The sequence below is a fragment of the Dipodomys ordii genome, unplaced genomic scaffold, assembly GCF_000151885.1.
Source record: "Dipodomys ordii isolate 6190 unplaced genomic scaffold, Dord_2.0 Scaffold113, whole genome shotgun sequence".
Taxonomy (NCBI): Eukaryota; Metazoa; Chordata; class Mammalia; order Rodentia; family Heteromyidae; genus Dipodomys; species Dipodomys ordii.
Genome location: NW_012267329.1, coordinates 4,986,505 through 5,014,278, shown reverse-complemented (window position 1 = coordinate 5,014,278; position 27,774 = coordinate 4,986,505). Strand labels below are relative to the sequence as shown.

General features: G+C 36.6%; 2 protein-coding genes and 1 pseudogene across 2 annotated transcripts; 1 reads left to right on the top strand and 2 right to left on the bottom strand.

Annotated features, from left to right (window-relative positions):
* Window positions 1-2,042: 2,042 nt before the first annotated feature.
* LOC105995109 lies at window positions 2,043-2,980 on the bottom strand (annotated as a pseudogene).
* A 4,422-nt stretch (window positions 2,981-7,402) lies between these two features.
* On the bottom strand, window positions 7,403-8,335 carry LOC105995022 (olfactory receptor 491-like). The gene has a single exon (XM_013028689.1). The coding sequence runs from the start codon at window positions 8,333-8,335 to the stop codon at window positions 7,403-7,405; it is 933 nt and encodes a 310-aa protein (XP_012884143.1).
* Window positions 8,336-22,715: 14,380 nt separating this feature from the next.
* On the top strand, window positions 22,716-23,675 carry LOC105995021 (olfactory receptor 502). Its single transcript, XM_013028688.1, has one exon. It carries the CDS (start codon window positions 22,716-22,718, stop codon window positions 23,673-23,675), a length of 960 nt encoding a protein of 319 aa, XP_012884142.1.
* The last annotated feature ends 4,099 nt before the right edge of the window (window positions 23,676-27,774 follow it).

Below are 27,774 nucleotides of genomic sequence, written 5' to 3'. Positions count from 1 at the left end.
TTTACATTGAGAGGAATTTAAAGTTACCAGAACCATAGAACAGTTGCAAAAATTAAATAAAACAGTAAAATGGATTTGGAAAGCTTTTCAGGTGTTCAAATAGTGGTCCTGCATCTGATTATCTAGGTTACTGTCTGTAATCTAGGCAATGTCTTTGGCATTTGAGTGTTTATTTTCAAATTTACAATAGTAGAATACTTCACAGCATTCATGACAGGAATAAATGAGTTAATGAATGTAATATGTTTGCAATGAGACCTGACCTATAATAAATTCAAATTGTTGTTTAGTAAATAAAGTAAATTAAGGAAAAGTACTTGGCATCTTTTTTTTTGGGGGGGGGGGGTCTGGTCGTGGGGCCTGAACTCTGGGCCTGGGCGCTGTCCCTCAGCTCTTCAGCTCAAAGTTAGCTTGAGCCATAACACCACTTCCAGCTTTTTTGTTTCTGCTTATGTGGTGCTGAGGAATCGAACCCAGGGCCTCATGCATGCAAGGTAAGTGCTCTACCACTGAGCCACCTTCCTAGCCCAAGTACTTGGCATCTTTAGGAACTCAGTGATAGCCATAATTGAAATTACTGATCTCATTATGACTCCTTGTTGAATTCGAGAGTTTGAAAGTGTGAATTAGAATAAGATTTTTACTTAAACAGACAATTAAGCAGTATTTGGTAGGTCTAAATTGTGATGCTGATAAATGAAAACGTACAGGTCATTTTCCGCTCAAAGAATAGATCCTAAGAATAATTCTGATGGCTGCCTTCCTTAGTCTTCTTAACATCAAACTCTAGCTAAACTAAGAACTTGGGTGTCCCATGATGTCAGAGTAGAGGGTGACCACAGTGAGGTGAGAGACGCAGGAAATGAGGCTTTGTGCCATCTTTCAGTGGAGGGCGTTTTCAGGACTGTGGTGAGGATAGAGGTATAAGACAGCGCAATGACAAGCACTGTGAGCATAGTGAAGGAACAGAGATGGAGGAGATAACTTCAATAATGGAGACATCTGAACAGAAAAGTTTCTACAAAGGGGAAAAAATGATTTCCAGATTTGGTCCACAGAAGGATAATGAGTAAATGTGTAAACATTCACACAGCTGAACACTCAGATAGGAAGCCTCTACTAATGATGTACAACAGGGTGATCACATGACCACATAGCAACTTTGTTGGCATAACAACCACCAAGAAGCCTTGGGTCATCCCAAGCAACACCACAAAACAGATTTGAGCTCCACTGAAGCAATAAGCTTTAAAATATGGAAAGCATAAACATTGCAGTGGAATAAATTAAAATGAAGATGTACTGATGGCTAGCTATTTACAAACCTCAATAACTGGCAGAGAAAGTAATCAAAACAAATTAGTAAGTTTGTGTATTTGAAAATTAGTTCATTTAATCTCAGTGACATGTATATAATATATAGCTTCATGATTTCTATAGTTATAACAACCCTGTATAAGAGAAAAAAATGTAAGTTGTATGCCGGTGGCTCATACCTGTATTCATAGCTACTCAGGAGGTTGAAATCTAAGGATCACAGTTTGAAGCCAGCATGAGTAAGAAAATCTATGAGACTCTTTATCTTCAGTCTTGAGTGAAAAGGCTAGTGCTGGGCTTTTTTTAGTGCCAATCCTGGGTTTGAACTCAGGAACAGTACTTACCCTCGCCCTGGGTTCTAGCCCCAGGACTGGCATCCAAAAAAAGGCAAAATTTTCCACAGGAAGTGACTTGGACTATTAGTATTTATATTTAAATAATCGTATTGACTTTCAGTGACTGATGCTTCCACAATGTTAATTTTCAACATTATTTAATTAGAGGGGGAAAATTCTCCAATCAAAGACTCCATAAATTTCAGTGCAGATGTTTGTGAAAAATAATGCATTTTATTTTGTGACTCTACAAAGTTAAACTAGACATGAATCAACGTACTATCATTGTGTATTTAAGAGAATTCCTCACTTAAAGTAAGTCTAGTAGACAGCATAAAACATCCATCAAACCAAACCATTTATTATTTCTAGATTCACAGTATACTTGCTTCAGAATGAGGAATGTGTTCTCGCCACCAATTTCCTCATGGCCTCTTTTACTTCTTTGTTCCTCAAGCTGTAGATCAGGGGCTCAACATTGGGATCACCATTGTGTAGATCACAGATACTACTTGAGTGTGGTCAGGTGAGTGACTTGACTTTGGTATCATGTAAACAAACGTGACTGTCCCATAAAACAATATGACCACAGTGAGGTGGGAGGTGCAGGTGGAGAAGGCCTTGTGCCTTCCCTCAGTAGAGTGCATCGTCAGGATGGAGTGGAGGATGTAGAGGTATGAGATGATGATGGTGAATAGCATGATTTCAATGATCTACCCGGCTGAGATGGCAGGAGAGATTTCAGCAATGTAAACATGGGTACAAGAAAGCTTTACTAGGGGTGGCAAGTCCCAGAAGAAATGGTGGATTTTATTTGGTCCACAGAAAGTCAGGCTCAGTAAACAGCTGATAAATGATGAGGCATTCAGACACCCACCCAAGTAGGAAACAACCAGTAAGATGATGCAAACCCTGTGAGACATGAGCATGGCGTAGAGCAGAGGTGAGCAGATGGCCACATACCAATCATAGGCCATGGCAGCCAGCAGGAAGCACTCAGCCTTACCAAAAACAACATCAGAGCCAAGCTGAGCTATGAAGCCATCAACAGGGATGGTAGCTGTCTCTCCTAGGAAACTCACAATCATTATAGGTGTGACTGATGTGGGATATCCAATGTCCACAAGGGCCAAGTGGCTGAGAAAGAGGTACATGGGGGTATGAAGTTGAGGACTTTTTTGGATTAACATGATTATACTTATATTGCCCAATACAGTAGAAATATAGATTCTTAGAAAAACTACAAAGAAGATGGAACAGAATATAGGATCCTCTGTTAAACTCAGAATAATGAACTCAGTCACCACTGTGTTATTTCAAGTCTTCATCCTTTTAGAATATACCTATCAAAATAAAAACCAGTGGATATTACAATGCATTAATTGAGCTTCTACTTGTCATATTTGGTATGTTTCCTATAATCGTTAACTTACTAAATATGAAAATCTAGATAGTACTTTTGTCTACTGCCTATCCTTCACCAACTGTCTCCAAACACATTATATTGTCCAGCATTTGAAAATACTATTCATTTCTTCTAAGACAACCAATGACTTAGATCACAACACAGTTGGCACTCATAGTTGCAACATTTAATCTGTTCACGCTGCTGAATGCAAGCTTATGGCAATGGAGTTTTGAGAACCTGAATATCGAGTTAAGGTGATAGAACTCAGGCTAGTATTCTGCAATATTGAATTTACCTCATTTTTCAGTTCAATGAGAGACCACACTTCCAAGACACCTTGAAAGGAAATGTGAGTCTTTTCAGGAGGAAATTAAATGACCAATGATCAACTAACTCTTCTTATTCCACATGACAAACCTTACAGGTTACAACTGTAATATAGTGATTCCTCTCACCAGCCTGGGTTTTGGGTAAATGTAGAAAACAAGATTACAGTGCAAGTGAGATGTTGCTCTCTGATATGTTAGATTACACTGAGTTTCCAAGGTTCATTTGTTGGGCCTGCAGAATATCACCTACCCTAATTAATGTAATTGCAGTTGAGCTGCCATGAAAACGTCACATAATGTTTCATCCTGAAATGAAGCACAAGAAATTATTTGACTTTAGGTCATTACTTGAAGAACTCGACAGAACATAAAGGATCTATTGTCTTCTTTTGGAATCTAAAAATTTCAGGGGAAAACATTGAGTTGCGAAATGCCATTTTTTTTTACAGAAGTAAAATGTTTGATTTCCTTAAAATGACTAACATTAATAATGAATAAAATATAAGGGGTGAATCAAAAAAAGGTTTTGTGAAAGTTATCTCCTAGTTTTCCTAAATTTCAGTGAGAAATTAATCAGTTCATTACACATCTCAAGAAATAGAAAAGAGAAAGCAAAGGGAGGCAGGTAAATTATACTAGGCTCTCAAATATTCTTCTCTATTGATCTTACTTCTCTGAACCTCAATATAACAATTTCCATCCTTTATACACTTTCTAATGGAATCTAAGCTTCCATATTGCCAGTGCTCTTTGGATATACTAGGCACTGATCGAGATCTTGTCCATATATTCATATCTATATAGACATCATGTAAATATATTTATGTGCATTTTAAATTTCAAATCTACAGATATTCATTGGATGTATTCTTGCCTGATGCTAGTAAGCATCAAAGACACTAAAATGAGAAAGACATGATGCCTATCCTCAGAGAGTTGATGGACACGACACATGCCTTTATTCAAAGCTATTCAGAAGAATGAGACATGAAGATTCCTCTTAAGACCAAGGCTTGGGCAACTTAGTGAAGCCCCATCTCAAAAGAAAGAGAAAAGGAAAAAAACAATCAAGGAAGGAAGGAAAAAATTTGAGAATTTCCCTATCATTCACTTTTTCATTAAAAATGTAAGATATAAAATTCATTAGAGATGTAATTTTCTGGGCTGGGAAGATGGCTCAGTGGTGGAGTGCTTGCCTTGCATGCCTGAGGCCCTGGATTCGATTCTTCAGCACCACATAAGAAGAAAAAGCTGGAAGTGGCACTGTGGCTCAAGTGGTAGTGTGCTAGCCTTGAGCTGAAGAGCTGAGGGACAGCGCCCAGGCCCAGAGTTCAGGCTCCACAACCAACAAAAAGAAAAAGAAAAAGAAAAAAAAAGAGATGTAATTTTCTTTTTCATTAGTACCTATTAGTTATGAAGAATAATGGAGCTCAACTCATTAGCCCTAAATTAAACCTTCTGTAATCATGACATTTTAATATGTATAAACAACATACATTGGTTGGAACTACCCCCCTTATTCTCCCACTTCTTTCCCCTTCCATCATTTCATTCTTAGTGCTTTATAAATGTTAGTCTTCATACATCTTGCGCTTTCATGACAATGCATGAATGTTACTTCTTTTCACTACTACATCTTGTCATTGTCCTTACCTTGTGGAATATAGTCATATTACAAGAATATGTTTTAGTGATTTGTTCTCCAAAAAGTATTGCTGTACATTCTTGGCTGGGGAAAGTAACTCTCCTTTGGGCTTACTACAGGTCTAGACACCTAATTATTTTTATTAAAATGTGAGCACAGGTTTAATCAAATAATAAATGTGTGAGGTCAAAATGTAGGTGTTTTGTAATCCTGAATGCCTGGAACTTCAGCAAATGCTCAGTGAACCATTATGTTAAAACAGCTACATGGTTTTGAGTGTCAGGATATATCACATCCGGACGAGAAGGGGAAACAAAGGAGGAGGCTACAATGCTTGATAAGAAATGTACTCATTATCTTGCCCATGTAATTGTAACCCCTCTGTACAGTATTTCACAATTAAAAAAAGAGAATATAGCAATCCTTCCCACATGTTATGTTTAGCTTTATAGTTTCTTTATTGTAAATAAAGCACAGATAGGAGACATTTTAAAAAGAAAAGAAACTGCCTACAATATGATTGCTACATAATTTTCTGTGTTTAATTTATCTTTGCCACCTTTAGTTCTTTGTTTTGTATTTTCCACTGGAAAAAATCATTATACTTTACAGATTTACTTGAAAATGATATATTGTAACCAGATTTGTGAAATGATATATCCTCTGTACAACACCTTAATAATAACAATAAAAATTTCTATAACTTGTGGGTGGGGAAAAGAGGGATAAAGTGGGAGAAAGTGAAGGAAGGGATGACATTGTTTAAAAAGAAATTTACACATAGCCAGGCATCGAAGGCTCATGCCTGTACTCTTAGCTCCTCAGGAAGCTGAGATCTGAGGATTGTGGTTCAAAGCTAGCCCAGGCAGAAAAGTCTGTGAGACTCTTATCTCCAATAAGCCACCAGAAAAAAACAGAAATTGTGTTGTGGCTAAGTGGTAGAACTAGCATTGAGCTGAAGAGCTGAGGGACAGCTCCCAGTCCCAGAGTTGAAGACCCACAACTGACAAAACAAATAAGCAATGTACTCATTATCTGACTTATGTAAATGCAACCACCTTTATAATAGTAATACAAAAATTTTAACTTTCAAATAAATTAATTAATATAATACAAATATTTTCCATTTTGTTAAGACATTTTGAATACCTTCAAGCCTTCATATCTTTCAATCCATTACTGGAAGAAGGAAAATTAGATTCTAAAGCTTCCATTCAGATGCCATTCTAAATCTTGCAATCAGTTGTCTCAATATTTGCTTTAAAGTTTCTATGTTTCAAGAAGTCACTACTTACCCTTTCAAGTTACATTTCAAAATAAAAATGTGTAGTGCCATGTGATGGTATTTACAAGGCTTTTTTTTACAAGTTCTAATTTCCTTAGATCTGGATCGATGAAACCAGAGGTGTAAAGAAAAAATTTCAATGCTCAGATTTTAAAGCCCTTATAAATCTGTATAAACAATGAAGTTTATAATAGCTCAATGATATAGCTCTAATATGTATTTAAGCATGGCTAGAATTCCAGCCAAATCCTATGATTCTGGTGTCAAGACCATATTTCTAAATGATGGGAATCAATCCAGTGTTCTTAGCCTTACTTTTGCTCCAGTGTCTGCACAAGTGAGATCATTTTAGCATAAGGCTGTCCAATGATTGACGGAAAGGGCTAACCAAGTTCGAACACCACCAAGAAAATCCTCTACAGTGTCCTCATGCTAACTAGGCTAATGGTGATATTATAGTGTAGGTTAAGTGTGCAAAGCATAGAAACAGAGAATTGAGTCTATATTTCTTTGAACAAATGATTTTGGCTAAGACCCAGGTTTTTCATCTGTAAATTGAATGGAATTCATAATCCCAACAGAATAGTAGATTTATTATGAAAATTAAATGTAACATCATAGAAGTTTTAGAGCTAGAATCTTTGATTTCAAATGTTAATCTCATATCCAATGGTCTTCAGGAAGGAATATTCACTAATTTGATCTTCCAGGAATATTTCTTGGTTAAAAATAATAATGGTACACAAAATGAGACTTGAAAGGATAAAAAGTGATTGATATGAGCAATAGAGGCACATGATACATGTGGAATGTAGTCTGGTATAACAGCACGAGCAAATTATTGCTTGCTAAATAAATAAAAAGTCCTTGATATCTGCAAAAGTTTACTATAATGGTATTGATTTCAAGATGTCTTTCAATTGATATAGAAATACATAAAGGTAAGGGAACATAGCAATATGACGTTTACCTCAAACACTCCACTAAATTGCGTGTAGTAGACACGAAATGTGATAGAGGTAAATAACACACTCACATACCCCCACACACACACATACACCACTTAAATTCAAACTGTAAATGCTAAAAATACAATCTGACAGTTATCTTCCTCAGGGCCTCCTTCACATCTCTGTTCCTCAGGCTGTAGATCAGGGGGTTCAACATGGGGATCACAACTGTGTAGAACAGAGACACTATCCTGTTCTGCTTAGTGGAGTAGTTAGACTTGGGCATCACATAAATGAATGTGATGGTCCCGTAGAACAGAATGACAGCAGTGAGGTGGGAAGTGCAGGTGGAGAAGGCCTTGTGTCGGCCTTCCGTGGAGCGCATCTTCAGGATGGTGGTGAGGATGGAGATGTAAGACACAGCGATGACAAACACTGTGAGCACAATGATGGAGCCAGAAGAGACAGATGGGATCATTTCAACAACGGAGATATCTGAGCAGGAAAGTTTCAACAGAGGAGAAAAATCACAGAAAAAGTGATCGATCTGATTGGGTCCACAGAAGAACAGACTTAGTAAACAACTACCAAATGTACCAGAATTCACACAACCACCCAGATAGGACACTGCCACCAAGAGAATGCAAACTCTGGGGGACATGTGGGTTGAGTAGAGCAGGGGTGAACAAATGGCCACATAGCGATCATAGGCCATGGCTGCCAGCAGAAAGCAGTCAGTTGTCCCAAACAACACAACAGAACAGAATTGAGCCTCACAGCCAGCCACAGGGAGGGCTGTTCCATGTCCAAAGAAACCTACAAGCATTATCGGTGTGACTGCTGTGGAAGATCCAATGTCCACAAAAGCCAGATGGCTAAGGAACAGGTACATGGGGGTGTGGAGCTGGGAACAGCTTCTTATTAAAGTGATTATGCTGATATTGCCTACTAAAGTGATGATATAAACCCCTAGAAATATCACAAAGAAGATGACACAAAGTGTAGGATCTTCTGTTAAGCCCAGAATGATGAACTCTGTCACAGTGGTGTGGTTTCCAACCTCCATCTCAGGTCTGAAGTTATTCCTGTTGAAAAAACAATGAGTACTTCATTTGTTTAATATTTTCATTCTACATGTCCTCTCATATTCTTTTCTTTCATAGACTCATTCCTGGCTCCTCTTCCTATGCTCTCCTCTTCCCCTGTTCTACACGACTAGAGTTTTATCCATTCCTTTTTGCATAAAAGGACAATGAGTGGTCCTTACTCTCTGCCTTCTCAATTATTGTATTTTTATTACTGTCATCCTGCATAAAACTGTCTCAAATCTTGACTCCTAGACTGATCTCACTCCCAAAGTCTAGATACGTTTTTCAATCATCTGTTTGGGTTCTCATCATTGCTTATGAGCCTTGGGAATCCCACAAATATCTCAAAGTGGCACCCATCTCAAATGCATCAATTTTTTAAACCTCCATATCTATATTTATACATCTGAGAAATTATACCAAATCCATCCAATCTCTCATTTACAATTTGAGCATCTTTTGAGCTTTTTGTCTCATTATCTAACAAAATGCAGTTGAAGTATGGTTTGAAATTTGGTATTGATATTCTTCCAGCACTGTTCTTTCTGCTAAGGATTGTTTTTGCTATTTGAGGTCTTTCATTGTTCCATGTAAATTTTGGATTGCTTCTTCTATCCCATTGGAGAATGAGGTTGGGCTACTGATAGGTATCACATTGAAATTGTAGATAGCCTTTGGCAGTATTGCCATTTTCATGATGTTAATCCTCCCAATCCAGGAGCATGGGAGGTTTTTCCACTTCCTTAGTTCTGCTTTAATTTCATTTTTCAAAGGGAAATGAACCCCAAGATAGAGACACAAGAAGGTTTATTTTTATTGCTGTTGTTTGTAATGTATTTATAATGTACTATGTGATTTCTTTTGGTTCTTTCATATATTCTTCCCCCGTGGTATAACCCCTGTTTTTACTGTATTTAATTCCAGTACCCTGCCTTCATTTTGTATATACATTTTTCTAATCTGGGGAGGGGAAGGGAAATAACAAAATGCTGAAACAAAGATACAGGCTGACCCATTATAACAAAGAGATGTACAAGACACTATGTTGAGAACTGAACTTTACAATTTAGGCAGAGAGGTGGGAGGGGAGTGTAGTTGTAGAGGTAGGGAGGGAAGGGAAGGTGGGGGAAAAACAAAGGAGGAAGTAACAATGCTTGATAAGAAATGTACTCGTTACTTTGCTCATGTAACTATAACCCCTCTGTACAATATTTTTTACAATAAAGATGTATTAAAAACCAAGACAAAAGAAAAAACAAACTTTACAACTTGGCATGGGATGGGGAAGTTGGGGAGATAGGGAGGGAAGGGATGGCTGGGAAAAACAAAGGAGGGGACAACAATATTCAAGAGGAAAAGTACTCATTACCTTACTCATGTAACTGTAACCCCTCTGTACAGTATCTTTACTATATATATATATATATATATATATATATATATATATATATATATATATATATACTATACAGTAGCTTTACTATATATATATATATATACATATATATATATACTATATTATATATATATACATAAAGATAAAATATTGTCCAAAAATCCAATTGAGTCCATCTACAACTTAGTTCTCACAATAGAGAGGTAACTATTGTCTCTCCTTGATTCCTATTGTCCCCACAGAATTGAGAATCACCATTTTATTTCTTTACACTTTGCCTTTCATTATTTTCCTTTTATCATTCACAAATATTTTGTAGAGATCTTTTGCTGTTAAAAAGCAGATGAGCAATTCGATTCATTTAACTCTGTCAATATTTTCTCAGATCTTCTTATTCTAATGTTGCTTCATCAGCCCAGAAGACAGAATCCTTTCTGGCATTGCCCTACATTGGGATTTTGCTTGTGTCATAGCATATTTCTATCCACCCCTCACACTGGTCCAGCTTTGCTGAACCACTTATCATGAGCTCTATTTTCTCACCTTTGTTCCACATTGAAGAGGCTCCAACATGCTATGATCAACACTGTGTGTGATTTTTCACCCTTCAAAATTATTTTTTACTCCAAAAACACCCTTAACTCTTAAGGGAGAATCTGATAACTTTTCCTTATTTTGTAGAGACCAGATTTTGCTTTGTCTAAACTGGTGATGGTTGTTTAATTGGAGACCCTAAGGCTATGAGCCTCATCCGACCTAACTATGAGTCTATTTCTTCGTATGGCCTTTGTATAACATAGCTGTTGAAGCCAAGCAGTAGTTTGGGCTGCTACAATTAACCAACACTGCTTTAGTTCTTTTGTGCAAACGTCTGTGGGTACCTCCGAGTGTTCATGTACACTCTCTTGCTGAATACATGGCTCCCAAAGGGATCAAGAACTAAAATTAGTGATTCTTTTATTTTTAGTTTCTCCTTAAACAAATGGAAGTTCATTTCTTAAAAATTAATGTTTCTTGCACTTACCTTTTAGTAGAACTATTTCTGCTGAATTTGAAATGGGACTTTCTAAAGTAGAGGTTGTCCATTTACTTTTTTATAGGTCATAGGGACCAGGATCTCAACAATATGAACCACCTCATGCCCGTGTCCAGAAATGTAGTTTCCTACATGCAGTGAGAAGAGGTGTGTGTGTGCATGGGGTGAGAGAGAAGGAGCTTCTGATCAAACGTAGCAAATCCTCTAAGGCTATTGTTGCTTGTCCCCTGAAGAGAAAGGGCCTTCCGTGACTAATTAAGGTCAGGTTGGGCCTCCCTGATGGGACTAAAAAAGGTCATGGTTACCTTTGGACTTGTTTTTCCTTTTTTTTTTCCTCAAAAGGGAGGGTTTTTTGCTTCCCAGAAGCAATTTTGATATTCAGAACAAATTACTTTGTTTAATTGGGGTGAGAGTGATGATGTCTGAATTCTTTCCACCTAAAACAACCTTTGAATCAAACCGCAAATTTCAAAACCTTGAGTTTTGCACAAGTTTATATTTTTTAAAAACCCACATGTTGCAAAAAAGAAAATACTTTTTATTACCATAAGCTTGTGGTAGGTTTTCAAATTATGTTTTGCAAAAAGCAGACTTTGTTGTTATTTTCCATATTGTGATTGATATTCATAACGTATAAATTTTAGGTTAAGCTTAACAACCTGTACAATTGATTCCGTCCTAATTTTTATCACAATCTGAGTGAGTAGGTTATTCAGTATTTTGAAAAGTAGAATTTGAGTAATATTATTTGTTCTAGTCTATGAATATATCATTCTTCATTCATCTATGATTGTTTTTATTTACTTTCATTAGAGTTCTGTAATTTTTTTTTGAATTCTGTAACTTTTAAAATAGGCATTACCCATGACTTTTCAGTAACCTATTGCTGAATATTTGGGTAAATTTTTCCATATTGTAAATTTGCTCTAAAATTCTTAATTTATATTACTTTTTAAAAATATTACATAGAATGTCTTTTTTATTTTATTAATTTATTTTTATTATGAAAATACCATACAGAGGGGTTATAATTACATGGGAAAGGTAATGAGTACATTTCTTATCAAGCATTGTTGCTACCTCCTTTGTTTCCCCATCCCCTCCCTTCCCATCTCCCCCCTCACCCTTCTACCCCCCAAAAAAAATCCCCCCCAACCTCCTGGCGAAAGTTGTAAAGTTCGTTTTTCAACATAACGTCTTGTACAATTCAATGTTGCAATGGGTCCACCTGTATCCCTATTTAAACAATTTGTTTTTGCCCTTCCCCATCACAAATAATACCAACATCAAATACAGTGAAAGCAGGGGTTATACTATGGGGGAGGGACATACAAAGCAACAAAAAAATCATCTTATAAATATGTTAGATACATCGCAAGAAAGAAAAACCATTTGAATCCTTACCTTGGGGTTCATTTCCCTAACATCAACTTATCTGACCTTTTCTGCTCGTCTCAGACATATACTAGTTATTGAAAATAAGGGAAACCATGGGACCTATGTTTCTTTGGGGCTGGCTTATTTCACTTAATATAATTTTTTCCAAGTCTTTCCATTCCTAACAAATGGGGCAATGTCATTCTTTCTGATGGAGGCATAGAATTCCGTTGTGTATATATACCAAATTTTCTTGATCCATTCATCTACTGAGGGGCATCTGGGTTGGTTCCAGATCTTAGCTATGGTAAATAATGCTGCAATAAACATAGATGTGCTGGTAGCTTTAATTTGGTCTTGTTTGTGATCATTTGGGTAAATGCCTAAAAGTGGGATTGCTGGGTCATAGGGGAGCTCTATGTAGAGTCTTTTGAGGAACCTCCATTCTATTTTCCAAAGTGGTTGGACAAGTTTACACTCTCATCAACAGTGCAGTAAGGTTCCCTTCTGTCCACATCCCCTCCAGCATCTGTTGTTATTAGAATTCTTGATTATAGCTATTCTAACTGGGGTGAGGTGGTATCTCAATGTTGTTTTGATTTGCATTTCTTTTATGACTAGAGAGGTTTAGGATTTCTTCATGTGTCTATTGGCCATCCTTATTTCCTCTTCAGAGAAGTTTCTATTTAAGTCTTTAGCACACTTATTTATTGGGCAGTTGTTTCTCTGATGATTTGTTGTTGGGGGATTTAATTTTTTGAGTTTCAGGTATATTTTAGATAAGAGACCCTTGTCGGTTGTATGGCTAGTGAAGATCTTCTCCCAATCTGTGGGCTTTCTATTGATCTTGCTAGCTATATCCTTTGCCATGAAGAAGCTCTGCAATTTCATGCAATCCCATTTGTCCAACCTTTCTTTGATTTGTTGTGTTTCTGGGTCTCTATTAAGAAAATTTCGGCCTGTGCCAAGAAGACCTAGGGTTTCTCCTATTCCTTCCTGTAAAAGACCCCGAATAGCAAAAACGATCATTAACAAAAAGAACAGTGCTGGAGGAATATCAATGCCAATTTTCAAACTCTACTGCAAAGCCATAGTAATCAAAACAGCTTGGTATTGGCACAAGAACAGACCTCAGTACCAATGGAATAGACTTGAAAACCCAGAAATGAACCTATAGATATATAACCATATAATCCTCAATAAGGGAACTAAAAAAATAGAATTGAAGAAAGACAGCCTCTTCAGTAAATGGTGCTGACAAAATTGGTTAACCACTTGTAGAAAACTAAAGGTTGGTCCTTATATATCACCCTGCACCAGAATCAACTCCAAATGGATCAAAGACCTCAGAGTCAAAGCAGACACCCTGGAAAACATTACATAGAATTTCTTAGACTTAATCTTACAGTTCCATCAACACCAGCATAATCTGTAGTTATGTAGCCTTTGCCATTCCTTATATTAATAATTTGTACTTTCTTTTTCAATTTTACATGATAAAGTAAGCAAAAGTAACAAAGAAATCATCAAGTGCCAGGGTGGTTTAGGCCTGTTATTTAAAATAAAGAAACTAAAGCTAAGGATAATATGTGGAAAAGATGTGATATATTCTGACACTTAAAACCATGTAGGTGTTTTAACATAATGGCTTGCTGAACATTTACTGAAATGCCAGGCATTGGGGACTACAAAACATATTAAAATTTGACCTATAAAAATTGACTTAATATTGAATAAACCTTCATGTACACACTTAAGAAATAATTATGTGCCTGGTCTTGTGATAAGTGAACAAGGAGCAGTGAGCCCAAAGGAGAGGTTCTTTTCCAAGCAAGAATGTACAGCAATACTTTTGGAGAATACATCACTAAAGTTTAGTCTTACAATATGACTACATACAGCAAGGTAAGGACAATGGCAAGAAGTACTAGTTAAAAGAAGTAGCATTAGACATAATGCATTTTCATGAAAGAGCAAAATGTGTGAAGAATAACATACATAAAGCACTCAGAATGAAATGATGGAAAGGGAAAGAACTGGCAGGATAATGGGGGTAGATGTGACCAATGTGTGTTATTTATATGTGTTAAAATGTCATGATGAGACCCATTATTCTTCATAACTAATAGGCACTAACGAAAAAGAGAATTACATCTCTGAAAAAAATGGAAGAGAAACGCTCAAATAAGTTTTCTTTTTCTTTCTTTCTTTCTTTCTCTCTCACCCTCTCACTCACATTTTCTAACTCTTCCTCCTCCTCCTCCTCCTCCTCCTGCTTCTTCTGCTGCTGCTTCTTCTGCTTCTTCTTCTCCCTTCCTTCCTTCCTTCCTTCCTTCCTTCCTTCCTTCCTTCCTTCTTTCCTTCCTTCCTTCCTTCCTCTCTCTTTCATTATTTTGTTCTTTCTTTTATTTCTTTCTTAGATGGGGCCTCACTATGTTATCCAGTCTCTGGTCTTGAGAGAAATCTTCTTCAGTCTTCTGAATAACTGTGACTTCAGGGAGGTATCATCATGTCCATCAACTTTATGTGAATAGGCACCATGTCTTTGTCATTTTAGTGTCTTTGATGTCTACTAGTATCTGGCATCAAGAAAGCATGAAAGGAATATCTGTATATTTGAATTTAAAAACAATATACAAGGACAAGATCTTGGTCACAGCCTAGTGTATCCAAACATCACTGGCAATATGAAAGCTTAGATCCCATTAGAAAGTGTAAAAAGGATGGACACTTTTAGGTTTAGGCTCAGAGAGGTGATATCAATAGAGCAGAATATTGAAAGACTGCTATAATTTACCTGCCTCCCTTTGTTTTTTTTTAAATCTGTTTCTTGAAATGTATAATGAACTGATTAATTTTCTCACTGAAATTTAGGAAAACTAGGAGAGAACTTTCACAAATCATCTTTGTGATTTTTTTCCTTATACATAATTCATTATTAATTTTAGTCATTTTAAGGAAATAAAATACTTTATTTCTGTAAAAAAGTCATTTTGAGACTCCATGTTTTCTCCTGAAATTTTTAGAGAGACTTCAAAAGAAAATAATGGAAAAATTTGACCAATCAGCAATGAACCGAAAAACAAGTTTAATACTTAACCAAGACTTTGATTATTTAACCATGTTCAGACGACATTTCTGGATGTGGTTTCTTGCAGATTTTTTTTGGATGGTCGTGGGGCTTGAACTCTGAGTCTGGGTGCTGTCCCTCAGATCTTCAGCTCAAGGTTAACACTCTATCACTTGAGCCACAGCACCACTTTCCATTTTCTGGAGATAAGAGTCTCACAGACTTTCTTACCCAGGCTGACTTTGAACCACGATCCTCAGATCTCAGCCTTCTGTGTAGCTAGGATTATGCGGATTCTTTTGTAAGATAGAGTCAACCACAGCAGCAAACTCTTGATCAAGCATCATGACAAATCCCATTATACCCACATCAATCATTGACTTCCCTCAGTGTTTCTGGCTAGCAGAGTGGCTGGTAGCTGAGGTTTCTATTAATAAATATTAAATCCTCCTTGATATATATTAGCATTTCTGTAAAAATAAAAAAAAATCAATGTTAACCTGGTTTGCAAGGGTACACTTCCCTACTTGTTTGCAAACAGCCCATCAGAATATTCTAAAACATTTTTTCTTTCTATAATTTTCCAAGTGTAATTTTATTGCATGGTGTGGGGGGCAAGGGGTTTACATCAGTCACTTGCTTCCAAATTGAAACAAAGCCAAGAAAGATATATTTGTACAATTTCTCTCAACTAGTTTCCTATGGAAGTCTTTCACATAGAGAAGTTGGGCCAGGATGAGAGTTCCCTTTTGTGGTCCTCACATCTGTTTTTGACAGTTGTATTTGGTGCCCCAAATAGTTGTGTTATTTATTTTTTGTCATTGTTAAGGTGGAACCAATACACACTATTAGAGTTCAGCTCAGCTATTCTGTATGAATCATCCTCTGGATGCTTTGTCCTTTCTATTTATTAAGTTGAAGACCGCCAAGGTTTGAGTGGGACTAGGGTTTGGCTTGAAATGGATGCTATTCTCTCAGCTGGAATGGGAAAGTAGTGCCGTAGTAGAGTGCATGCCTAATGTGCTCAAAGTCCTGGGCTCTCAACCTTCTGCCATGCCCCAAAATAACCCTCCCCCTAAAAAAAACAACATAACAATTGCAGAAGCACCAACAATAAGAATACACCACAAGAGTTGGAGAAGATAGCCTAAAAATAAAAATACAAACAGAGAATATAAATAATAAAAATGCATTTTTCATTGACTTTCATATTTTTCACCTTACCAAAAATAATTTTTAAAAGATATGAGCAAAAAAGTAAGGTAAAGAAAATAGAGACTAAATCAAAAAGAGATAAAAGTAAATAAACTAGGAGAAAAGTTAAGAGGTGACTAGGGAAAAAAGAAACAAAAAGTCAACTAAAAAAAAAAGGAGATCTTGCCTGCTATCCCACTTTTAGGCATTTAGTGAAGTGATCACAAACAAGACCATACTAAAGCTACCAGCACGACTATGTTTATTGCAGCATTATTTACCATAGGTAAGATATGGAACCAGCCCAGATGCCCCTCAGTAGATGAATGGATCAAGAAAATGTGGTATATATACACAATGGAATTCTATGCCTCCATCAGAAAGAATGACATTGCACCATTTGTTAAGAAATGGAAAGACTTGGAAAAAATTCTATTAAGTGAAGTAATCCAGGCTCAAAGAAACATAGGTCCCATTGGTTTCCCTTATTTGCAATATCTAGTATATGTCTGAGACAAGCAGAAATGGTCAGATAAGTTGAAGTTAGGCAAAATGAACCCTAAGATAAGGACTCAAATGTTTTTTTTTCTTTCTTGAGATTGTTTCTAACATATTTATTTTTTTGTTTCTAACATATTTATAAGATGATTTCTTTGTTGCTTTGTATGTCTCTTCCCCTTGTTATAACCCCTGCTTTCACTGTATTTGATCTTGGTATAATTTATGGAAGGGAAGGGGAAAAACAAATTGTTTAAATAGGGATACAGGTGGACCCATTGCAACAATGAAATGTACAAGTAGTTATGTTGAAAAATGAACTTTACAACTTTGGTGGGGGTGGAGGGGTCTGGGAAGGGATAGGAAGGGGAAACAAAGGAGGAGGTAACAATGCTTGCTAAGAAATGTACTCATTATCTTGCCCATGTAATTGTAACCCCTCTGTATGGTATTTTCACAATAAAAAAAGGAGAAAGCTGTACTAAATGGCAGTAGCTGAAGCCTGTAATCTTAGCTACTCAGGGAGCTGAAATCTGAGGATAGAGGTTCAAAGCTAGCCTAGGGAAGACATGAGACTCTCATCTCTAACTATCATCAAATTTCTAGAAGCATAAGTGTGTCTTAAGTGTTAGAGTGCCATACTGGAGCAAGAAAGCTTAGGGACAATGTCTAGACCCTGAGTTCAAGTCCCAGTACCACAACAAGGGGGTGGCCAAGAGAAGAAATTGAAAAGAAAAAAGATAAAATAGATCAGAACAATGATGAGTTTGCATGCCCAACTTTGTCCTTTTATAATTTTGATTGTTATATATATAAAACAGTATATATAAACATACATATACATATATATAAAGGTGATATACAAAGAGGTTCCAGTTACATAACTCAGGTAACGAGTATATTTCTATTTGGGTAATGTTAACCCTTCTCTTGCCCTCTCTCCCGGTTTTTCCCTTCTGTCCCCATCCACAAATTTTCAACTTGGTATCTAGCAAGTCTTGCTGCTATTTCTGTTGTTTTTAGTGCATACTGAGGACCAGGAGAAGTGATTTGAGGCTGAAGCTTTTTGTAGTGGTCAATTGTTTGCAACTACAAAGTAGAAACTTAGCAATGATTTTATTCTCTCTATGGAGTGAGAGAAATGATTTCATTCTCTCTATGGGCCAACTGCTCCCAGGGCAGGGACTAAAACGGTCCTGTCCTGTGCTATTGAGACAGCCTGTAAGGCTAAGCTCACTAGGCCGTTTCTTCTCAGAGGTTTTTGAGCACTGGGGACATGCTGGTGCCAAAATATGCTAACCACCTCGCATGGTGTGTGTCATTCCCTAAGCAAAGATTCCCTCCCTAGCTCCCTGGGCTGCGTGTTACCAAAGTATGACAAAGAATGAGGCATGATCCCAGAAGGCCCTGCGGATGAGGAAATGACACAAAGCCTCCAAGACACTAAATCAGTGTCTTTAGAACATATATACTTGATCTCCTTTAGCAGAATTCCAGTGAGTAAAGCACCTGTAAGGTAGGGAAACTCTGATCCACTTAAGTGTTTCTAGGGGGGATGATGAGACACCAAGCTCATTTAGGAGCTGCTGGTGGTGAGAAGCGTGTGGAGTGGACCCATGTATTATGAGTGGGTGGAGGTGAACTATGCTAATTTTTTTTGTTCCCTCTGCTTGTGTTGGTCTGGCAGCTTGGGCTGAGGAGTTCAGGAGCTCTTCAATATTAGAAGTTTGCAATATTCTCCCTAAGACATGGATCTGGTACTTCATTTGCAAAATAGCCCTCGGCGTTAGGTCTTGTTGCACAAGAATGGGATAGGTTTAGGCACACAGTGCCTCAGGATACACATTGTGGACTTTTCCTCTCTCTGGTCTTGTCCTGGGATATACCTAGGCAGGAGATTGAGGGGTGCTGAACCTCTCTGGCTTGGGTGCAGTGAAAGACTCTTAAGCTGCTCCCTTGTTTCAAAGTAGCATCAAATACATGGCCAACGCTCACCCCACAACTACACAGGGTAGTGCAAGGATTTGTCCATGATGTGCTCCCAGAGATTTGCCAGCTTTGTACTGGTCAATTGGAGATAAGCGTCTTGTGGACTTTTATGCTAAGGCTGGATTTGAACTCTTACTTCAGATCTCAAGCTTCTGAGTAGTAAGGATTATGGATGTGAGCCACCAGTATCTGGCCCATTTTTTATATAGCTATATACTCACAGTATGTTTGATTTGCTGCTGAAAGATGAATTCATCTTCATGCCTAAGATATGACAGTGGGGTTTTATTAGTGAATGTAATTTACTGATTTGCATTTAACATTTGAGATAACTTTTCTCTCTCAATATCTCCATAGAAAAGATATAGTGCAACAGGTAGATCTACTGGACAATTTTGTCTGACTTACTCTTTTTCCACCATTGGTTTCACATGAATTATTAGTTAAAATCCAAGTTACCAGGATTCCTTGGAGACCACACTATAAGACATAGTCTTTCAGCACTATCTAAACTTGGAAGTCTTCTAAAAAAAATAAATAGTTTAGAGTTGCTTTGGGAGGAATGGGCATTTTAAATTTTTAAATGAAAATTCCAAAGAGTAAAGATGTTTAATCCCTTGAAGAAAGACATTTTTATGGAGCTAAATGCTTTCAAAAACAGAAAAATTGAATTCATTTTTCATTAATTTAAGCAGGCAGTACTAGGTTTTGAACTCAGGGACTTGTGTTCATTCAGCTGGTGCTGTAACAATCAAGCCATGTCTCCAGCCTTTGTAATGCTTTATATTCAAGGCAAACTATATGGGAAGCTTTGACTACCATTCAGAACATTTAGCGTGGACAACCTAGTACAAGGATTCACTTCAAGTTTTTAACATGAAGTTTATGCAGCTATATATTGCATCAAAAATAACATTACAACATGCTACCAAAAAAATCCTTTTTAGAAATCAGTGTTCCAGTAGGAAGTGGCTTGATTAATACGTATGAACCTACTTTGACTATGTGGTAAGTACTAATCATGTTTTTATTTTCCCATAGTGATTGGGATTTCTATTTAGCAAAATTAATAATTCCTATTTCAAATATATAAAGGTAAATTTAGAGTATGTGCCCTTATTTATAATTACATTTTGATTTTTTTCTGATTATAGGATCAAGAAAAAATTTTATTTCAGCTTCCAAAACATAAAAAGTGTCATATTTAACTGCTTTATTCTGTGACATACAGAACAAACAAGGTGACACTTTTACTTGTTAGCTGTCAGAAAACTTAAAGTCTGTCATTCACTTATTGCTGATGGTAATCATGTCTCAATAATTATTATTTAACTTCATCTGTATATTGTTGCAAAGGGATAAGGAAATGGCTGTCAGACTTCCTGGAGCTCCTATTCTGATTTTGCCATGTGCAATATAACTTTGTGCTTTCACAGTCCATTAACTCATCTATAAAATAAAAATAGCACATTTCATTTTATGGATAAAGTAAGAATCCAAATGGTGTAATTCTTTAGAAAGGCTAACTCATAGTCCAACAAAATAAACACCAAGAAACCCTTGAAAGGGGGAGTGGGATCAAGAGGAAAGGAGTAGATGAGTGAAGAGAGGAGGTGGGTAGAATGCAGTCATAAAAATCAGTCTTACAAAATTAAGACAAATGAGGGAAGGTTGGGGTTGGGAGGGGTAGGGGAGAATGATGAAAGTGGTGGCATTGATCAAGATGCGTTTGTATTCATTAACTATTTTGTTGAATGGCAACTCCTTTGTAAAAATACTTAAAGAGATCACATGGTGAGTTGAGGGGAGCCAAGATAGTGATATAAGAAAAATGGTACAGAATATTTAATAAGCGTGAGAGAAATTATCCACAAAATAACTTTAAAAAACTTAAATATAAAAATATATTAATATGATTGAAAATGTAATACCTATATATATTCATATACATATATGTATATACATATATATTGTACATGTATGTTATGTTTATAGATGTATATGTGTATCTATGTGGATAAATATGTATATATATGTACAATTCTATCTGTATAAAAATCATGTATGGAACATATGATAACCTTTAATATATATGCAATTATGGTTCCAAGAAGGTTATCCGTATGGAAAAACTACAAAAATTCACGAATTCAAGTACTCTAAAATGATTCAAATTTACATGCATATACAATAGACCTGAGAAACTATGACTTCAAGCTACATTGAGTAAGCTGTCATGAAATTAATTTTATAGACATTAACGTTGCTCATTAAAACTATGTGTTACATGCTCTTGATCTTTAAACTGCAGGTGTTCATTTCATCTTTCTTATATTAGCAACTAACTTCTAATAAAGATGTGCAGCTTTTCAATATATCTATTTTTAAAAATTTTAAATATTTCTTTTTAATACATTTTATTGTAAAAATACTGTACAGAGGGGTTACAGTTACACGAGCAAGGTCATGAGTACATTTCCTATCAAGCATTGTTACCTCCTCCTTTGTTTTTCCCCTACCCTCCCTTCCCTCCCACCTCCACAACTACACTCCCTCCCTCCTCCCCCACTCCTCCCTATCTAAATTGTAAAGTTCTTTTCAACATAGTGTCTTGTACTTCATCATTTAATCCATCATGATCCTTTCAACTTGGGAGAGTTAATGTAACTGTTTAATTTTGATTTGTGGGCATCTTGCTTTATTGCAAGCAATATTTTCATGAAATTAAGGGTAAGGAAACACTCAGTAAATCATTTCATAATTCCAAAAATGACAATAACAAAGGAATGATAGAAGGCATCTGCACCATTTGATCTATCAAATGTGTGCTCAAGGATTTATGTATTTTTTTGGTCAGTTGTGGAGCTTGAACTCTGGGCCTAGGTGCTGTCCCTTAGCTCTTCAGTTCAAGGCTAGTGCTCTTCCACTTGAGCCACAGTGCCACTTCTGGTTTTCTGAGTGGTTTATTGGAGTATGAGTCTCAAGGACTTTCCTGCCTGGGCTGGCTTTGAACCACAATCCTCAGATCTCAGCCTCCTGAGTAGCTAGGATTACAGGCGTGAGCCACCAGTGCCCGGTTGTGCCCAAGTATTTTAAATATTTGTTTGGAAATATCTTCTGACTTATTTACTGATTATACTTGGTCAAAATGCATGTTGCTGGGCACTGATGACTCATGCTTATAATCCTGGCAAGTCAGAAAAGCTAAGGCCTGAGGATTGTGGTTCAAAGCCAGCCCAAGTAGAAAAATCTGTAAGACCCTTATCCCCAACTAACCAGCAAAAATCTGGAAGTGAAGGTGTGACTCAGGTGCAGAGAGACAGCACCTTGGATAAAAAAGCCAAGTGAGAGCTCAAGGCTCTGAGTTCATCCCTGGTACACACACACACACACACACACACACACACACACACACACACACACACACACCTGATTGTAACACTTTTGTGTAAAGGTAAGTGTACTGTATTAGCTAATATGCAAGCTTGTCTTGAAACCAATTCTTCATTTTCTGTTTTCCAATATATTCAGCAATCATTTTTTATTATCGTTATATCTATATTCTTATTACTGGGATTTAAAGAAATACATAATAGGAAGCAATTTTCAGGTGTTTTGTGAAATCATTTAAAAATTATAGCTTGATTAATTATTGGATGTAAATATGTACCAGTATTTTTAATGTCTCTGCTTATAACACTCCATATATGTTCTTAAAAAATGAAATGATCATATGTAAAAAGTACTTTCATGCACTCTTGTATCACAGATTTGTCCTGGTAGCAGCTCTGTTGTCTGATGGAATCCCTGGTGGATGGGAACCACACTGCAGTGACAGAGTTCATTCTATTGGGCTTAACACAAGATCCAGTCCTTCGAGTCATCCTCTTCATCATCATCCTGTGCATCTATCTGGTGACTGTATCTGGAAATCTCTGCACAATCCTTCTCATCAGAGTCTCCACCCAGCTCCACCATCCCATGTACTTTTTCCTCAGCCATTTAGCTTTTTCTGACATAATTTTTTCATGTTCTGTCACACCCAACATGTTGGTTAACTTCCTAGTGGAGAGAAATTTGATCTCCTACCTTGGATGTGCCATCCAGCTTTGTACAGTCATTTTCTTTGGGACAGTAGAGTGCTTCCTTCTGGCTGCCATGGCATATGATCGCTTTGTGGCTATCTGTGACCCACTGCTGTATTCAATCAAAATGTCCACACAAGTCTGTGTGCAGTTACTTGTAGTAACTTACATAGGAGGTTTTCTTAATGCTTCCTCTTTTACCTTTTCCTTCTTTTCAATGCTCTTCTGTGGGCCAAATAGAGTCAATCATTTTTTCTGTGATTTTGCTCCTTTAGTTAAGCTATCCTGTTCTGATGTTAGTGTCCCTGCCATTGTTCCCTCATTTACTTCTGGCTCCATCATTGTGGTTACAGTGTTTATAATAGCTGTCTCCTATATCTACATCCTCATCACCATCCTGAAGATGCGCTCCACTGAGGGCCGCCACAAGGCCTTCTCCACCTGCACCTCCCACCTCACCGCGGTCATTCTGTACTATGGGACAGTTACATTCATTTATGTGATGCCCAAGTCCAACTACTCCACTGACCAGAACAAGGTGATATCTGTGTTCTACATGGTGGTGATCCCCATGTTGAATCCCCTCATCTACAGTCTCAGGAATAATGAAATTAAGGGGGCTCTGAAGAAAGAGCTTGGGAGGAGCTTGTTTTGTAGTAACAATAACCTATAGGTCTAGTAATAAAAGGATATCAAGTGTCAGTAGTTGAAATATATTTGTCACTAAATAGCTAGTGTGGAACTTTCTAGAAACTACAAGATTTACATTTTTAGGACACCTAGAACCCAAGAGGTTTATAGTTACTTTTAATGAAAATAAAACTTGTAATTATAAACTTAGATTGAATGATATAAAACAAAATCTAGTGAAAATATACTTATATTTTCTCACATGTTCTGTGCCACATGCACACCTTGTACCTTGTTATTATTTGAATTTTGTGTCCTGAAAGGCTCATGTGGTCATTGCTTTGCCCTCAGCATGATGCTACTGAAAGGTTTTTGGAAAATTACACAGGTTGAGTCTGGTGGGACTCTTTAGTTCATTGAAGACAGAGCATCAAATGACGGTGGACACCAGCTTTGATTCTTTTACTTAGTAGGTAACAAGGGAGTGCTTTGGCCCTACTCAGATATTCATGCCAGGATGGGTCCAGTAACAGAATGGGTCAGAGTAACAGAAAAATCTTCCCTTGGAACAAAACCCTCAAACCAATTTGGAAAAGATGACAAGTTTATTATTTCAGTTATTTGTGTCACTACCAGAAAGTGGACTAACCCATTTATTGATAGAACCTGTGTCCATTTCAACATAAACTTTTCAGGAGATAAGTCTGACAAACACAGATATGATTCCCTTTACAAGGAAAATGTACAAAGATTAAAACAGCAGGAGTTTGTGTACCCATAACATTCTGGATTGTGATTCCAGCCTATAATGGAGTCCTCAGAGATGACTAGTAGAGCCATCCCTGACAAATCTGTGGATTGTTTTGTCAGGTCAGACCTGGTAAGGTCCTCTGCTGGATGAAACAGGGTTCTGAGCTTCTAAAGGTTCCAGCGAAACCAAAACAAATACTACCTTCTAACAAGATAGCCTAGTTTTCAGGAGACTATGAAAATCAAAATTTAGAATGACTTCATGAACAGACCCATATCCTACCTAGAATGCATAAGCAAATTTGATCTCTGTCTTCCTTGGAACTGTGACTATTTCTGGAGAGATGTAATCTACCTTCCTATGCTGACAGTTACCATATTTACTTTCATTGTATCTCCCCTCAGTTTTTGAAAAAGAAATTCTGTGTTTCTACCAGTAGGACTAAGGACATTAAGTTTTTCCTTCGTTCACTTATTGTTTCTTCTATTCCAAAAATGTGCGCATTCCAGCTGCTTGGGAGTCTGAAAAGGAGGAGCAAGAGTTCTAGGCCAACTAGAGAAAAGTTAAGAAGACCCTATCCAAAAACAAAATAGAAAAAGGCTAGCGGTGTGTCTCAAGTGGTAAAGCACTATATGCAGGACTAGGTTTGAGCCCCTGAACTATTAGCATAAATTATACTTTAAAGTAACTTGAACAGAGATGAAGGTGGTGGATTGCGGACATCTAGCATTTTTCCTGTGTCTCTGCTAACCAGAAATGAAACCTCAAGCTTCATGGGAAGGGCAGGAGTAAAAGACTTGATAGATATATTGCCTAGGGTAATAAGGAATATCAAACTTTAAATCACTAAAAGAAATAAAGAAAAATTTTGCTTGGAGGGAGCTCCAAACTATTCCTCATTCTCCATTCTACTCACATGCATAGAATTTACCTTTGAGCATCTGTTCTCACAATGCCAACGCTGGTCAATTTAATCAATTCCACAGAGAGCACAGGTAAGATAATGATAGTTAAAATGTCTTACATAAAAATTAGCACTACAAAGGATAAGGAATTGCATCAACCAAACACCAGAACACAAGGAAGTAGAAAGAGACTCAGAAATCCTTTTGCAAGGACAGGATTTAAAGAGTCAGAAGGAAGCTTTACCAACTTGGGCTGTGGGCTCTGTGTTCCTTTGGGATGAGAAGTTTGATTGACACATGTGATGTATATCCTCAGGATTAAGGGAAACTGTGAAGAAACTGTTCTTGCACAGATTCACAGCCACAGAGTTCTAGGGAATCTCAAACCTTGAACTCATTTGCCTGAGAGATAATAAGAACAAGTGATAGCTCAGGGTATATTCAATAGGCAACTAACCCAAGCCTCAAGAATTCCAACCATTAACATGCAGAAAAATAAATAATACTGGTTATCCAAAAGAAAATAGGGCACAAAACTTGAGAGCAAGTAGAGACAATAAATGATGGAAACAAAACTAGTAAGATCAAATAGGTTATAACATAATTTTTGAGAAGGTGAAAGATTACTTGAAATGGGCATAGTCATGGAAAACAAAATAATAATAATGTAATAGTATGTAAAGCAGTCACACAGCACTTCATGACTAAACTGTTCACCATGCTATCAGAATTACACCAAGCATTTCTCCTTGGTGTTCATACTCCCCATGAGCTTTTATACAGGCTTGCAAATGACAAGAGCAACCTAATCATGAAGCTCTGCGACCCTCACTGAAAGTAATGAGCTATATAATAATGTCAGATAAAGTTCCAGGGCCCCTGCAATAGTTGTTTACAGTTATAAATATCAACTGCATTTAGTGGAATATATGACATAAAATAATATACTTCGTATGTTGTTCTTCCAGTTCAGATATATTTTACAATTTAAACTCATTTTTATTACAGGCTATGTTGCAAGCAATACATGAAGTTCATCAGGATTTAGTGGAAACTTGAAGTACAATAACACTCTACTGGCATTGAATTCAAAATATTCTTTAGCCTTTTTTTTTAAAGACTATACATGAAGTAGAGTCTCTGAGCCACAAATATTAGAAGATATATAGAATAAATATACTTTGACCTTAGTAACCAAATGCAAAAAGAAAATTTAAAAGATATATTAAAATATTTTTAAATTGGGAATATATGAATATAAATTTATTTTAATATTTTTCAATTAGGTAAACTTATATCTAAATGTAGTGCAATAAAGTTCAAAATCATCAACCAAAAGATAACCAGGAAACTGTTTATTGATAAATCAACCAATAGACCAAGAAATAATCCATGAATCAATGAATTCAGAAAATATATTAGGAAACAAACATATGATAAAAATGTTACATATAAAATATATAATTGTACTTATAAAATATATAATGTTAAATATATATGTATAAGATAAGGACATATGTAACTAAAATTCACACCCTGAAAACTGCTAGGAATTAATAAGATGCACATTCACTTCCATAAGGTAAACAAGCAGCATAATATAAAACCCAGAATACAGACTCAAACAAATTATAAAATTAAGACTCAGATATACTCAAATAGAAAATCAATACCCAATGGAGAAAAATAGAGTTAGATACTTTTTTCCATAGTTTATTGCTTTTGGATGCTGGTCCTCGGATTTGCACTCAGAGTGGGGGCTGTGTTTTTTTGCTGAAGGCCACCACTACCACTTAAGCCATAGCTAGCTGCACTTCCAGCTATTTGGGGTAGGCTGGGATAGCTAACTGGAGAATAAGAAGCTCATGGACTTTCCTGCTCTGGCTAGAAAGTAAGATCTCAGCCTCCTGAGTAGCTAGAATTACAAGACATAAGACATCCTGGCACTTGGTGTTTTCGTAGTTAATTTTGTTTGCCCTATGAAAAACTGAAAAAGAACATACAAATCATCAAAATAAGGAATGACAAAGACACCATAACTACAGATTATGCTGATATTTATGGGAATGTCAGATTAATTCTAAGAAATTCTTTGTAAGATTTAAAAAAAATAATCTAAGAATTTCAGCGCAAATGACCCAACATTTAAAAGAGAAAAATCAACTTACGATATGGAAAAAATTATCCAAATATTCAGCAATAAGATACTGTCATGGAAGATGCCTTTGCTAAAAGTTACTGAACTCTAATGAAAGTAAATAAAAACATACATAGATAAATGAAGAGTGATATACCATATTTATAGATGACAAGAAACAATATTGCTCAAATTCAACTTTTCAAAATATTGAATAACCTATTCACTAAAATTGTGATAAAAATTAGGACAGCAGGGCTGGGAAGGTGGCTCAGTGGTAGAGCGCTTGCCTTGCATGCATGAGGCCCTGGGTTTGATTCCTCAGCACCACATAAGCAAAAAGAAAAAA